This window comes from Embiotoca jacksoni, unplaced genomic scaffold (genome assembly GCF_022577435.1).
Source record: "Embiotoca jacksoni isolate LCO1_2020_lvr unplaced genomic scaffold, fEmbJac1.0.p SCAF_37, whole genome shotgun sequence".
Classification (NCBI taxonomy): Eukaryota; Metazoa; Chordata; class Actinopteri; family Embiotocidae; genus Embiotoca; species Embiotoca jacksoni.
The window spans coordinates 2242032-2257405 of NW_027185389.1; the positions used below are offsets into that span (position 1 = coordinate 2242032).

The following is a 15374-nucleotide window of genomic DNA, read 5'->3' on the forward strand; positions in this document are numbered from 1 at the left end:
GAAACTATTTACAGATCAAATCCCGGCGCTGCCGTGAAGGGCGCCTTTTCACCGACGCTCAAATTGATTTGTCACACGCAAGCAACTTCAGGAAAGTCAACCCTCTGCGTGCAGCTGATAAAATGACAAATCTGCATTTCAGCTTAACGCAGATTTGTCTTCTGAAGGGGGGGGGGGGGGGGGGAGGCTCGGGTGTCGCAATACCGTTTCTCCTGGGAGGCCGGCGTCCCTCCGAGCACACCCCCCCCCCCCCACACACCCCCACACCTCCTCCCCCTGCTGCCTCCCACACATGGTTGGGGTTGGAGGGGGGCGGAAGGAGATAGAGGGAGGGGAGGGGAGGTACGGGGAGGCGGGGGGGGGAGACTCGCTTCATACAATCAACCGCCTCATCGTACAAATCCCACAGCGTGCTCACACAAGCCGGTGTTAATGTGGAGACATTCGGAGAGCCGGAGCGACACGAGGAACCCTGAAGCTCGAGATCGGAGCGGCGCCGAGTCCGCGCGGGATGTACGACAAAATGTAAATAAAAAAAAATGTCGTTAACTTTTGACTTTTTCGTCGCTTTACGAAGCTGTTTTCAAATTCATCCGCGAGAAACTTTCGGTCAAAGCGCGCAAGAAATTTCAATTATACTCGAGCGTAATTACGTTAACGCTCTCGCTGTGCGCTGACGTCCGTTGCCGACTCCCGCCGCTCCCGTTGCATCCGTGAAACGGTGGATGAAAGACGTCGTTTCGACATCCGATAACGTTTGGAAAGTTGAGAAGAAGCCGCGAGACTGAATTTTTTTTTTTAACCCCTATTCACGTTAGCATGAGGCTAAACGGGAAGTTAGCCAGTTGGCCGCGCTGCAGCTTTATTAAAGAAATAAAAAAATTCCAGATGTGCAAAATGGTTTAACCAGTTTTTACCAACTCAATAAATAATTTGTTTTACTGCAGCTAACTGTTGCTAGCATGACTTAAAAATGACAAATAATGTGTAAAGTTTTGTTTCAGTGATTCACGCTTTGTGTTAAAACACGTTTCAGCAACATTTTTAGTGTTATGAAGATTTTTTTCCTTGTTGTCGTAAATTATTGTGTTTCTACAAAGACTTTATTATCGTAAAAACCACCTCACTTCATGTCATTATATCACAAACCAATCTCATTGTCACAAAAATGAATCTCAGCAAAACTCTTCTCATTATATCATAACATCACATTATATTGTAACATTACAGAGAAATCTATGTTGTCCAGATTAAATTGATCTGACTTGACCAGGTTTCTCTAATCTTTCATCCCTGATCATAAACAGGTTTATTGATTACATGACAATTAGGAAATCAGCGATTAATTAAGTGTGATAAAAAAAGAATAAAAAAAAAAAGAACATTTAGTTGTTTCAATGAGAAAATTTCTGAAAAACATGGTTACTTTTTGTACGCTTTTAAGGTTATTTGGTTGATATAATGAGGAATAATAATAATAATAATAATAATAATAATAATAACAACAAGTGATCCAACCATTACAATGCAGTAAACTTCCAGAACAGGCATCCTTTGATTGCACCTTCTTTTTCTTTGGTTTAACTGCAGACATCACTGACGAACTTTCATAAAAAACAAACAAAAAAAACAACGACGTGCTCGACACTTTCCGTACCAGGAGAACCAGCGCTGCTCTTACTGCTGGGGGGTTTAAGAAAAGGTTCGGGCAGGTCTCTAATGGTATTTTTCCACACAGACCATTTTCACACCATAATTAAGCAGAGAAGTGTCCCGACCCCGCCTCCGCATAAGCTGCCCATTTATTAAAACTTACTGCTGAATGTGGCGAGCACTTTGCTGTTGAATCTGAATTGTTGGAAGAGAGGTTTCGCCCCGGGGGGGGGGGGGGGGGGGGGGGGGGGGGTAACAGGTTCGCACAGTACGAGTTCAGGTTTAAGTTTCTGGCCCGGGGCGGTCGTACTTTTAAAGAAAATACACTTTTAACAACTTCAGCAGGAGTTCAGCAGTAGACTTTTCGACCAAGCCCCCCCCCCCACCTCCCTCGGCTAAGACTCCTAAAAATAGTCCGGTGGTTGGCAGCTGGTCTGGCAGGTGAAGTCACCCTGTTTTCTAACCCTTTACATCGATCCCCCGATGCTCCTCGGAGTCTTACAAGCTTTTGGGGGGGGGGGGGGGGGGGGGGCTTTTATAGCCTGATGGAGAAATCTCATAATGTTTGCCAATACGGTTGAAAATCCATATATCCCTTTTTTTTTTTTTTTTTACTACCGCTGCTAAATCACAACAATGCAGTGACATCTAATGAGCTAATCAGTCAGAGTTGGCGTGTTCAGGTTGTTTTCAATACGAAGATGGATCCCCAAAGATACAGAAACCGACGAACCCACAGCGGATATAAAAAGGTGACAACATTTAACTTCAACAGCTCTTTAAGTGACAATTTATTTCACAAGACCGTCTATTTCTGGAGAATCATTGTATCTCAGTCTGCAGCACCGGGTCCTAATGTTGAATACTGGTGCAGTGCAGACTTCAGATATATATCTTGAATTTTTTTTTTAGCAGTTTTTATCTTCCCTTTTCTAGAATCCATCAGCCGAGGGTAAAAAAAAACTTGGGTTTGTCTGGTATATTTTTGAAAGTCACACGGGGGAAAATATGTACATTTATCCAGATTTATAAATTAAGAGCAGACAAGCAGAGGAGGACAAAACATTTTTCAAATCTGTCACCTTTATCTCATCTTTGTCCCTTTGACCTACCTGAAGATTTCCACCACAAACTGTTTTATAAAACAGATAAAACATCTTCTGCATAATCGTGTCCACAGAGAAAAAGAGAGTAGTTTTGATTCTGATGGAGCAAAAGAAAAACTAAACTGTCTAGAAAAGGGTAAAACAAGCTTTACTTTTTCACACCTATAAATGAAGATAACTTGTGTGAATCTATAAAAAAGCAAAATTGATTGGTCCGAAGCCTTTTTTTCATACCGATGAGCCAAAACACCGTAAAAACTCAATTACAAGCGTATAACATTGATTATCTCGTAACAACGGGGCATGCTCTGAGATATATTAGATGTTTCATAGTCTGAGTATTGGATTTAAAAGATATGAGCACTATAACAAGGGCCGACTTGTGGCAAGACAAACCGGTTGAAGCATTTACGACACCGAATAGAATGCGTTTCTATTTCTGCGATAGCGGTATGAAAGAAATGGGACGCCAATCTTTTTCAAACCTTTTCCTGAAGTTCAACAAGAAACCAGATAATAAAAAGAAAATGTGGTTATTCACAGATGTATAAAAATGCTCGCCAAGATTTTTCTTTTGTCTTTTTTTCGTATGTTATCAGAAGACCCTGATCTTCATAAAAAGAAAACAAGGTAAAATACTGTTCCAGAAGAACAATGAAACTCCTCCGGTAGAGGTTCAAGTTGGAGAACTCAAGTATACGTTCACCCTCCTGGAATGAAAACCATCCCTGTGGGTCCAAAAACAAAAGGAGCCATAAGCCAGTTAGCAGCGTGAACGTTAGCACACTCACTCGTGACGATGTTCTTGGAGGCGGGCGGTCCGCGCTTGTTGTTCTTCACCACCTCCAGCTTGACCTCGTACTCCTGGCCCGGACCCAGGCCCGACTGCTCAAAGGTGGTCTCCGGGCGGCCGAGGGAGTTGAGGATCTCACCGTCGTCCTCTTTCTGCCAGCAAAAAAACCCAGCAGTCATCAAACACTACAAAGACCAATCCTGGCATAATGTGTGGAGCGAAGAGAAGAAAAAAAACAAAAAAAACAAATCATACATAAAAGCATTCTGGGTGGTGTTTGGACTGAGACGGAGTTGACAGGGAATTGGGTTTAATAGAAAGTGGCTTTGAGCGGATCCCAGGAGCACTGTTTGGAAAGGTTTCTATGCGCGCTCAAAAAAGGGAAAATAAAGCGTTAAACAAAGTAACATTCAACTCCGTGTTGTACGCTCGTTGGAGCTGTCAGGACTCGCTAACAGTTTTTAACCGCTGTGTTTTTTCGCCCTTCTGGCTCAGCTGAAGCGTTTTCTTTTCCAGAAGATACTCGCCCCGGCCTGATCCTCATGTATGCACCATTTAGGCTGCTATTGAATTTGAAGCAAGGGGGGAGAGGTGGGGGAGGGGCTCATCGTACGTGGTTTCCACCAGAGGGGAAAAAATGTGGATAATGATGGAGGTTCTACAGTTCAACAAGCTCTGGGAAGACATTAACATATAAGGGCGGCAGGACTCACCGTGTTTCTGAAGATGAGGTTCCAGCCGTCGAAGGGGATGTCCAGCGGGTCCCACTGCACCTCCACTGACGTCTCCCGCACCGACTTGAACTTGAGTCCCTCCGGCTCGGGAAGATCTGACGAGGAAAAAAAATATCTACTAGTTTTTGCCTAGTATTTTTACGCAGCGTTTCTTCTTTTTTTTTTTTTAGATGCCAAAGAAAGCGTCCGCTTACGTGTCGCCACCCTCGCGCTGACGGGAACGCTCTTCTTGTTGCTGAGCATGGCGTAGACGCTGATCAGGTACTCCACGCCGGGCTCGAGCTCCCGGATATTGGCCACCTTCTGGTCCCCGGGAACCCGCATGTCCAGCTCCAGACCGCCGGGGGCCGTGGGCATGTAGGTGATCAGGTACTCTGTCACTCGCATCTCGTTCTCCCAGGACAGGTCCACCGACTCTGGGGTGACCTCCACCACTGTGAGGTCTTTGGGCGGTGAGACTGTGGAGAGACGATGACAATCGTTGATACGCACCAACACTGGAAACGCAAGTAGTTAAGTTACTGAATGATTTTGCAACAAGAGGCATTGAGTTTTGGACCCTGAACCAAAGGATGTCTACCTAAACCCAGCAAGCAAAGACGGACTACATCCAAGGAGGACCTGATAGCAAGGAGACCCGCCCCCTTAAAGACCCAAGGATAATTAATGCAGTCGACCCAATTAGAGCCTAGCAGAGAAAGGACACAAAACTGGGGGTCACAACACCACCCAGATGATGTGCCAGCAGGTTTTTCTACTCCTTCTTCTCCTTTTCTATTAAAGTTCCTCTTATGGCATTGATGAGACCTTTTAAAAATACATCTGTTTCTTGAAATTACAAATTTGGACATTTTTTCCAAGAAAAAATCGGTCAAAGTCTTAAAGTGGCCAAGATGTACTTTAAATAAACACCTTTACCTTCTTTTAGTATGACCGGATCTATACTCTTCCTTTAGTTCGACGATATGGAAAGCCCCACCTTGCAACTCTGGATTGGTTCCTTATGTTTGTGATGTGTGAAATCGTGGCCGTCTGAATTCGTGTTTTTCAGATTGTTACCGCAGTTCGAAAGTCGAAATTACTTGATTTTCTTTGGAGGAGTTGTTTTTTTTAACTTCACCTCCAATTTAATTTTTATTTCTAAGTTTACATTCTCCCTCTTGTTTCAAACCACACTGTAATCAAGGAGAATACGCACATTTAAGTCCAATTAGATCCATTTGAGTATTGGACGTATTGACACAAAGACCTCAGACCAACAGCGGCGAAACAAAACGTGGACCCGGTCAGACTCTGGTACAAGGTAGGGTCTCGCTTCTTCAGAACCAACCGGACCCGTAAAGACCTTTTAAAGTTAAGGTTTTGCCTTCAAGCAAGCTGTATTTATTTTCTGCAGGAAGTTCTAACAACCTGGACACTAAGTACAAGATTCAGAGCCAAAGCCCACTGAAGGTTGATATACAGTATAGTTACCGAAGGTCACAAAATTCCTATTTTCATTTCTTTTTTGGGGGTTTTTGGTGCTTAAAACCTCAAAAATGTCTTCTTAAAGTCAAGACTGCAAATAAAACACTCGTAAAAAGTAAAATATGGGACCTTTAAGCTATTTCGGTGATTTGTCTTATTAATTTAGGGTTGGGAATTTACAATACCATAAAATTCATACATAAATTTACCCCATAAATGGTTGAACAAATGCCCCTTTTAACCAATAAAAAGGAGAGTTGCTTTCACAATTCGCTCCCGCTAAGCTGCAACCGGAGCTCGTTGGGACTTTCTGACTCTTCCCTTGATGCACATTCAACTCCTCACCGACGGACGCTTTCCAATCAGCGGTTTCCAAAATCCACAGTTCAACATTCTTCCATGTGATTTTTTTTTTTTTGTTGAAGGAAGAGAATATAAAGCAAATCATCACTTCGGTCGTAACGGGAATTTAAAACTCATCGGTTACCATCTCTCAATTATGGGTGTATTTTTTTATTCATACAGTATGTTGGGAAGTAGAAATAAGAATTTCTGTGATAAAGTAAAAATTATTTTTGGATATAACTGCCAATTTTAAACCAATGATTCAAACATTATATGGCTTGCTCTGGAGCCAAAACGTGTCCTATAAAGGTACTTGAGGAGACATTAAATGATTCTCATGTTGTATATTTGCAAAATGACCAGCTGAGTCAACGTTATGTGTCTGTAATGTTAAAAAACGGTTTGCGTTAGCAGCATTGTGAACACTGTAGATCATAATAACAAAACTGTTGTTGTATCTGTTGGAAATCAAACAGCACGTGTTGTTTTATTTAAATGTGTCACTAATCAATATTTGATCAACGGCTGATTTATAATTTGAACACGTAGGATTTTACTGCTGTTTACTCTACGGACAATGTTTAGCCTATTTCAGCGAACTGTTTTGGTTTTCACTGCCGTCCACAGCTCCCGGTTGTTTACAGGTAAGAAATATCCTCATATTTAGTCAGTAAGAGGTCCATGACTGTGAGGTTAAAAGGAACAACCTTGACCTCAGTGGTTTGAGATACAATAAGAGTTCTTGCCTCCAGGCCGGAGGGAGATTTGAACGAAAAAATAGAAGTGAAAACATTTCGAAAAGGTTTTCGTTTGCTTAAGGCCAACAAATGTAGCTGCCAGTGCAGTAAGTGGTTTTCCCTTTATAAGATTTCTTTAAAAAAAAAGTGAGGATTAAAATGAGATCAGATTACTAAAAAATAAGATCAGCGCTGTTCTTGAGTCTTGACACACACACACGCAGAAAGCGTGTAACTATAGAATAGTTTTGGATCTATAATCTTTCCAGATCAGGCCCAATTTAATGTGAATCGTAATTATTTTTTTCTTTTGTATTCAATTTAATTGAATTCAGAACTTTATTACAAACCCTGGGTCCGGATAAAAGACACAGAATATATAAGATACATCAAAAATCCACTAAGAGGCAACTGTCTCCACAGTTGTGTCTCCACAACTGAGAGTGGTAGTATGTAGTATTAAACTGTATATGTGACGAAACCAAGATCATTTATTTTGTACGTGCACATATTGTAGTGTATGTTTAATATTTAAGCTTGCGTATATCCTTGTGAGTCATTTTGGTTTAATATTGTTTTCCATTTACTTTTAAGCTAAGAAAAATTCCTTGTGTGTGTAAACTTACATGACAATGAATCTCATCCAGGTTTATAAGTTGATATTAAAGGTCCCATATTTTACACTTTTCTGTTTTATTTGGAGTCTTGATATCCGTTAGGGGATTTTTATTTTTTGTTTGTTTAAAATACTAAAAACCATCTGAACATAGTTTTACATCTTGTCACTTCTCTCTGAAGCTCTACCAAGAACAGCCTGTTTTGTGTCAATCTTTAAGGTGCATTGATATCAACAACCCTCTCTTCTGATTGGCTGAATCTTTTTTTGGAGTGACACATTCCCAGACTAATCACAGGTTGTTGTTTTTTGGTCTTGCAGCTTGCTAGGTCCGCAACCACACAGTTTTCTTCCACATAAAAAGTTGGACAGCGGGCCTTAATCAGGGCATACATATTAAATGAGCGTTGGTTTGTGACATTACAAACTTACAGGAAGTCCAAACGACACAGTTGCTGACTACAGACTGCGGGCAATTCTCTGTGGACTCAGCATTTAAACACTTCAACAATATTTATACAGCAGTCAGACCTGCTTACTAATCAAATAGGAAATGGAAATCTGAATTTTTACCACATGGGACCTTTAAGATTCTGCAGACTTTAGGGCTTAAATTGCAAAAGTTTAAGAACTGATCATATGAAAACGATGTAATTGAAGCTGCAGAGGATGTACGGTCCATCTTACCGTCAGAGCAGTCCTCCCCGATGAAGCCCTCGTCACAGACACACACTCCGTTCTCGCAGCGGCCCTGGTTCTGGCAGTCTCCCGGGCAGGTCAGCACGGAGCAGTCCGACCCGGTGAAACCCTCGTAACACACGCAGTTGCCGTCCACGCAGTAGCCTCTGTCCAGACAGTTCTTGGGACACGTCTTCTCGCTGCAGTCCTCGCCGGCGAAACCCTTGTGACAAACGCACTGTCCGTCGACGCAGTGGCCGCGGTCCTGGCAGTCGTTGGGGCAGGTCAGCTCGTCGCAGTCTTTCCCCCTGAAGCCCACGAAGCACATGCACTCGCCGTCCACGCACTCGCCGCGTCCCATGCAGTCTTTGGGACAGGTCTTGATGCCGCAGTCCTCCCCGGCGAAGCCTTTGTCGCACACGCACAGCCCGTTCACGCAGCGGCCTCGGTCCTGGCAGTTGTTGGGGCAGGAGAGCTCGCTACAGTCCTCGCCTTGGTATCCCGCGTCGCACGCGCATTCTCCGTTGACGCACTGGCCGTTGTCGCTGCAGTTGTCGGGGCACGAGAGGACGGAGCAATCTTCCCCTTCGAACCCTGGATCGCAGATGCACTTCCCGTTGAAGCAGTGGCCTCCCTCGTTGCAGTTCTTGGGGCAGGTGAGCTTCGAGCAGTCCTCTCCGCTGTAGCCGGTCTGACACAAACACTGGCCGTTCACGCAAATGCCGCGGTTGTTGCAGTTGCCGGGACAAGTGACCTCGCCGCAGTCCTCTCCGGCGAAGCCGTCCTCGCAGTAGCAGGTGCCGTTGATGCAGCGTCCCCGGTCGTAGCAGTCGTTGGGACAGATCAGCTCGGAGCAGTCGAAGCCCGTCCACGGATGGTCGCAGACGCACTCGTCGTCCTCGCAGCGCCCGCGGCCCAGACAGTTGTTGAGGCAGTTGGTCTGGGAGCAGTCCTGGCCGATGAAGCCGTCCTCGCAGAGGCAGGACCCGTCGATGCAGTGGCCGTAGTCGCCGCAGTCCAGCAGGCAGAGCTCGATGCCACAGTCGTCCCCGCCGAAGCCCTCGAAGCATTCGCATTTGCCGTCCACACAGCGGCCCTGGTCCTGGCAGTCGTTGGGGCACTCGGGTTCGGTGCAGTTGGGGCCCTTCCATCCGGACTCACATACGCAGCTGCAGGTCTCGGTGCTCCAGTTCCCACGTCCATTACAGAAGGGCTTTGTGGACACTTCACCTGGGCGAAGGCAAGCAAATTATAAACAATATTATAGCTGCATCAGACGATCTGTTACAATAGGACGGATACCATAATAAAAACATTCAGTTCAAACAAATGTAAGTTTGAGATTTCAATGAGAAATGGGTTTCCCTTCTTCTTGTGAATTTGGTTGAAATGTGTAGTTTTACTTTTGGTTAAATTCGTATCTTCCACGTGGCCACTAGGTTCAGTCCAAACTATAAAAATGCACTTGAATGAGACGGAGTTTTTTTGACAGAGACTGTGTAGACAGTCAGCTGCTAAAAAAATATTCAAATTGTAGTCCAGACTCGATACTCACTGCACAGTATTAATTATTTTAAGCTATTTTTATGTTTTTGTTTCTGTGTATTTTCATACTCAGTCAAATGAATGACTGCATGAAAGCATGCATAAATCTCATGGAACTTAGGCGAGCTTTGGAAAAGTAATGTGTAATACAACCAGTTTTTGCTTGGTGGCCTCAAAATGCAAACTCATTTCTTTGGTATATCACGTGGAGCATCTTTTAAAATTGATTTGCATTGGTTTCCTCGTTTCAAATCAATTTTCAGGACCTTTCTACTCTCAAACACCAGTTTTCTGGAAGTACCTGAGAAAGAGATTTCACACGGGCTGACCTCATGCAAAGTAAACGTTAAATTGACTGCCTTTGTCGCAAATTAACTCGAGAAACTCCAGAACAACCGCAGTAAAAGGCGGAGACCCACCTGCGACCGGAGCGCCACAGCAGCCTGTGCCGCTGCCGCACTGCTCCCTCAGACTGGACAGCTCCGACTCCAGCATCTCCAGCCGGTTCAGGATGTCCTTGATGTCCGGCACCTGGTGGTCGCAGCCGCACGCCTGCTTGGGGATGTTGATGCGGTGGGTGAAGACAATCTGGTTTTCGCCGTCCACCGTGTGCTCCATGTGCTCGCTGTTCTGCATGTCCATCTGCGGGGCGCTCTTGTGCTTGAGCTCGGTGCCCCCGGGCGAGTCCAGGTCCACGGAGCAGAGGGAGGTGGACGGGACGTTGATGTTGTAAACGTGGTTGAACACCACCGGCTGGTCCGGGTCGGGCAGCGTCAGGTTCTCCTGGGTCCTCTTGGGCATCAGGGTCTCTCGGCGGTGGCGGATGACCTTCTTGACCAGGCCGGCGGTGGAGAGCTGGAGGAGCAGGGCCACGGTCACGCAGCCCAAGACGAGGCCTTTCATTCCCATGGTGACACCCCGGTACGGACGCTTCCGAGAAGGTCGCGGCTGACTGTCGAAGAGTCAAGTATCAGATAGATGTTCTTGTCTTGAGTCCTAGACGTAAAACAAAAAGAAGGGGAAAAAAATGAGGATTCATTTTGACAAAGAATTTACTTTCTAGGCACACATCTTTTGTCCGGTAGTTCTTCTCGCAACACAGCAAGCCACACCGGACCCGACTGGATAGTCACTCTTCGGGTTTGACCTTGTCGTTCTGGATAGACTCAGCCACACACACACATCTCCACACCAGGGATATTAGCTGCAGTGAAAAATGATAGTATCCCACTAAAAAGCAATTAACCTTCTTCGGTTGCCCCCCCAAACAAAAGACCACCTTCCAATCCTGTTGCTGCTTCTGACCCATTTTAGCCCCTCGGCTCTCAGCGGAGGAGACACACACTTAGCTTTTGGGTCACTGGGGCATTCTTTTCACAATTCCTGCGAGGACCGAGAGCGGCAATTACTGCAGGAGGGCGGCGTGTGACCTTGGGGGAGGGAGGGGAGGAAGGGGTGGACCGATCTGGGCGAAAAACCTTCTTCTCTCTGACCACGTTGAGACAGGTCGCCCCCGTCGACACGAAACAGCCCCAGCAACACCTGCACTGTGGGGGAGCCTCCTCTTCTCAGAGCTGACAGATTAATACCGGCGTGTGGTTAAACCATCTGTGGACTTCCTGTAAAAAGCGCAGAGGAGTCGGCGCCGACTTCCCCCAGCTACACCAACAAAACCCAGGCAGGTCAGCATTCCCCCGTACGGCTGTCTCTCTCCTGCTTGACAGCCGCTTAGGTTTTTCCTTTTTTAGTCGTGTAACATGACTCTTATTGCTTTCACCTTTTGAGGTTTTTATAAATAAAAAAAAGCTTGGCTGGGGAAATTTTTTTTTTGCTGAGGTTGAGGCATTAAAGCCAACCTTAAAAAGACCTGAATTGAATATACAGGTTGGGTCTAAAGCTGCACGTAAATCTGTTGCTTGTTTTTGCTTCTCTTGTTTCCTGCTATGAACATAAGGGACATAAAGTAAAATTCTTGGCATGTGAGTACTGGATAAAAAAAAAAAAAATGTAGTTTCCATGCACAGCCACAGACATTACTTTTTTTTTTTTTTTTTAAGTGTCTGGCTCAGGCTATTTTTTTTTTTTTTTTTTTTTTTTTTTTTTTACCCCTACCGTGTCAGAGATGCTGACACTGATCATTTCCTACCTCAAATAAAACCCTGTGTGTGTGTGTGTGTGTGTGTGTGTGTGTGTGTGTGTGTGTGTGTGTGTGTGTGTGTGTGTGTGTGTCTTGGCTGCTCTAAAGGTTAACGGTAGCTGTTAGCCGCCAACGTGAAAAATGTCTGGCCAGGCAGACATGAAATTGCATGATCGCACATCGGCCATATTTCCAAATGCTGTGGTAGAATATGTATGAAGAGGGGGGGGGGGGGGGGGGTAATTTTCTCCGCCACACCTGACTTCGTCGCACTGATGTTGGATTTCGGAGGTAAAACATCTTTTTTGCACGCGCACCAGGCTTGACAGTTTCCAGGAAGAAGGTGCCTGGGTCTCTTCATCCCGGGGCCTGACGTGTGATTAGGCGGGCTGACAGATGAGCTCAGCTTGGAGGGATCCCACGGCTTCAACCCCCCCCCCCCCCCCCCTGTCCCTCCCCCCCCTCCCACCCTTGATTAGGGATGAGCGCCTCCATGATGAGTAGACTGTAAAAGTGCTAATGTAGCTCGCTGATGGGAGGGCTGTAGATCTAGGCCCTCGGGGGGTCCAAAAGAGCCCCCCCCCCCTCCACTACTACCACCACCACCACCACCACCACCGAGCCTCCTGTCTGTCTCACACTATGTCACACGTACACGTACACACACACGCACGCACACACACACGCACACACACACACACGCGCACACACACACACACACACACACACACACACACACACACACACACACACACACTGCTGTGCCCAAGCATCACAAACTAGGGATTAAATCAAGAAAATAGCCAGAAAATTGCTTTGAGTTGCTGCTAAGGTTTTAGTTCTGGGCGGATGGTTGGCTTTCTCACTTTGAAGGCTGGCTGCTCTCCACATGGACCTCTGAGAGGGGAGACCAACCCCCGAGAGACCAAAGCGGGCTTTTGTATGAGAAATCCGCGGTCCTGGCAAAACTCAGCTTCGCTCGGAAATAGATGAAGAGAGGAAAACTTCCACCGAGTCCCTGGAAAATATTTGGATTTTGATCTCTTTCTGCTCTACGGCTGCCATCGACCGCTCTTTAATATGAAGCAGAACAATCACAATGAGAGAATCTGAGTGTGACCCTGAGAAACATGGAGCTGATCCCTCTGTTTGGACTTCCTTCGCGGGCACCCCGTGGCCCTGGCACTCCGCTAATGCAGCTGGTTGCTGGCACCGTGGACATGGACCCGATACAATCCGACTGCTGCTGCTTTGTTATTCCCTCACTTGGTTTTGCTCTATAGTTAGCTTCTCAAACAGCAACAAAGCTTGTTGCCCGCCTTGCGGTTGAATGTGTGAGTTGAATTTTACCAGAGGAAAACCTGTTGGCACACATAGATCTGGTGCAACTTGTCTAAATTACCCTGTTGTGAATAAGTGCTGGAGGGGGGGGAAACACTTGAAGTTTGGAGAGCTGGAGATGCTTTAGTTTGAGGTCTGTTTCGTAAGCGATTAAGTCTGTTGCTGTCGGGAATGTTAAATTTATTTAACGATATTGCTGTTTCTCAATCAGCCCCAATCAGACACCCATACTACCACCTCCAAAAACCAAAGCAATATGGTTTTCAATTCAACACAGATTACTAACTGTGCATGAAAACCAACAAGTTAACCAAAATAAATACAAATATATCCATTTGTCGTCCTAAATTAAGTGACCACAAAAGAAATAGCCGCATAAGGACCAAGTTATGGTCTTTCAGAACTGCTTCTAGAGACGCATTCTCCGACCACCTTAGAAATCAGATGTGAAACCAGAGTGAAAAGCCAGATGCTACAGAGTGAAGGGAAAGGCGACATTGGACACTTCATATCCTTCCAAAATGGGGGACAAATAATTTGTACCTCTTCAAGTAGACATTCATACGGTTGGTTGTTCAAATTAAAAGTGTCACAAAAACCAAGAGTTAGCCGATCAATCGCGACGTGAAAGTCGTGCGAATGTCGGATCGTCGGTTTCGGAGAGTCTTATGTTGGACAGCGTTGAAAGGGTGTGGAGGGAGGCTGTTTCCAAAGCCATGAAACCATCCAAGCATGCAGATCTGACAGTATAAATCCCACTTCAATGTCCACTAACCGCAATGGCTGGCGGTTCAAAACCCCCGGTTCCTAATGAGCCACAGAGTCCTTGGACAAGACACTAAACCCAAAGTGGTTCCCGATGGCAGGCGAGCACCTTGTGCGGCAGCTTTATCGAAAAATTGTAAAGCACTTTGTGGACCTCGAAAACATAAAAAAGGTGGTATATAACTGCAGTCCAGTCAGAATCTTTAAAAGGCCGCAAAACAGGCTGGAGTGCAGCCATGAGAAGAAAACTGTTCATTTGAAGACTTAACGAGCACTGATATCTTTTCTCTGGTGAAGACGATCTAAAGAAAAAACATCGCACCTCCCAACCAGACGCAACGTCAGCCGTTTCCCAGCATGCCTTCCAGGATGTTTACCCTGGATGTTGTCTTAAGTCCAGAACCATAATCCTTGTCTAAATCAGAAGAATGTATTTATTTCACACAAAGAAGGGACGAAGAGGATCAAGATAACAGCAAAACCAGGACAGTCCAGTCAGCATAAATCCCCCCACCATAAGCTAACTGGACGCCCCCACCACCACCGTAAACCTCAACATGTCACAGAAAGACCTGCCTGACCTCGTATTATGATGGTCGGTCTTGTTTCTATTTGGACAGTTGCTGATTTCCACGGGAACAAATAAACTCCCGGTTGGATGATGACATTACCAGTTATCTTCCCTCCCCCTGCTACGCCGTACTTCCTCCCACCTTTTGGACACAAGTTTTCACATTCGGTCAGTTTGAAAAGATTGATGAGCAGACTTTCCGTCTCTTTCCCGCAGACATCACACGCAGAAGTTTCAAACTGAACCGGGGCCCCCACGCTGACAAACGCAATCGTCGCTGTCGTCCACCTTTTGCTGAGACCTCTACCATATGGCAGGTCCAAGATAAATCAGAGCGGAAAACTATTACTCTGCAAGCGTTCGGCAGCAGCTATCTGTGCACTCCTTCTGAGGGGGGAAAAAAAGCAATTTGTTTTGGTACAAAAGAAACGTTATCGGTCTGCGCAACGTGTGGCAGGTTCTTAAAAAAAAGAAAAAGCAGACCCAACAGGGGAAGTTGCAAGGAAGGAAAAAAGAAAAGAGTTGCTAGCTATCAGTGGATAATGGCAGCGGCGCGAACAGACAAACACGAGCATCCGTCTGATAACTCGACAACAAACAAACTGAATAATGAAGCAACGTGCCCCACTTGGTGTGTAAAAGCTGTAAATATTCAATGACTACAACTACAACTCAAGTCCCAGGACTGTATGTTAAACAGGTCTGATAGGATGCTTTTCTTTTCATTTCTGAAGAATTTATCAAGCTTGCCTAGTTTTGTAGGTCACCCACGACAAAAAAAAAAAAAAAAAACTCAGCTTGCCTTCTTTTGGTAAAGGATCCAAAATCTGGGTCGCCGGTACGAGGACTGAATGAGGGGGTTTATTGTCTGGGGCTCTTTTCACCT

At 45.5% G+C, this 15374-nt stretch overlaps 1 protein-coding gene across 1 annotated transcript in view; it reads right to left on the bottom strand.

Annotated features, from left to right (window-relative positions):
• LOC138208260 (tenascin-like) overlaps nt 1–15374 on the bottom strand; it is a 49077-nt gene that overhangs the window by 25084 nt on the left and 8619 nt on the right. The window contains 5 exon segments of the mRNA XM_069166022.1: nt 3551–3704; nt 4266–4381; nt 4481–4744; nt 8139–9359; nt 10094–10670. Of these exon segments, the coding sequence (XP_069022123.1) occupies nt 3551–3704; nt 4266–4381; nt 4481–4744; nt 8139–9359; nt 10094–10583 (2245 nt within the window). The 5' untranslated portion in view covers nt 10584–10670.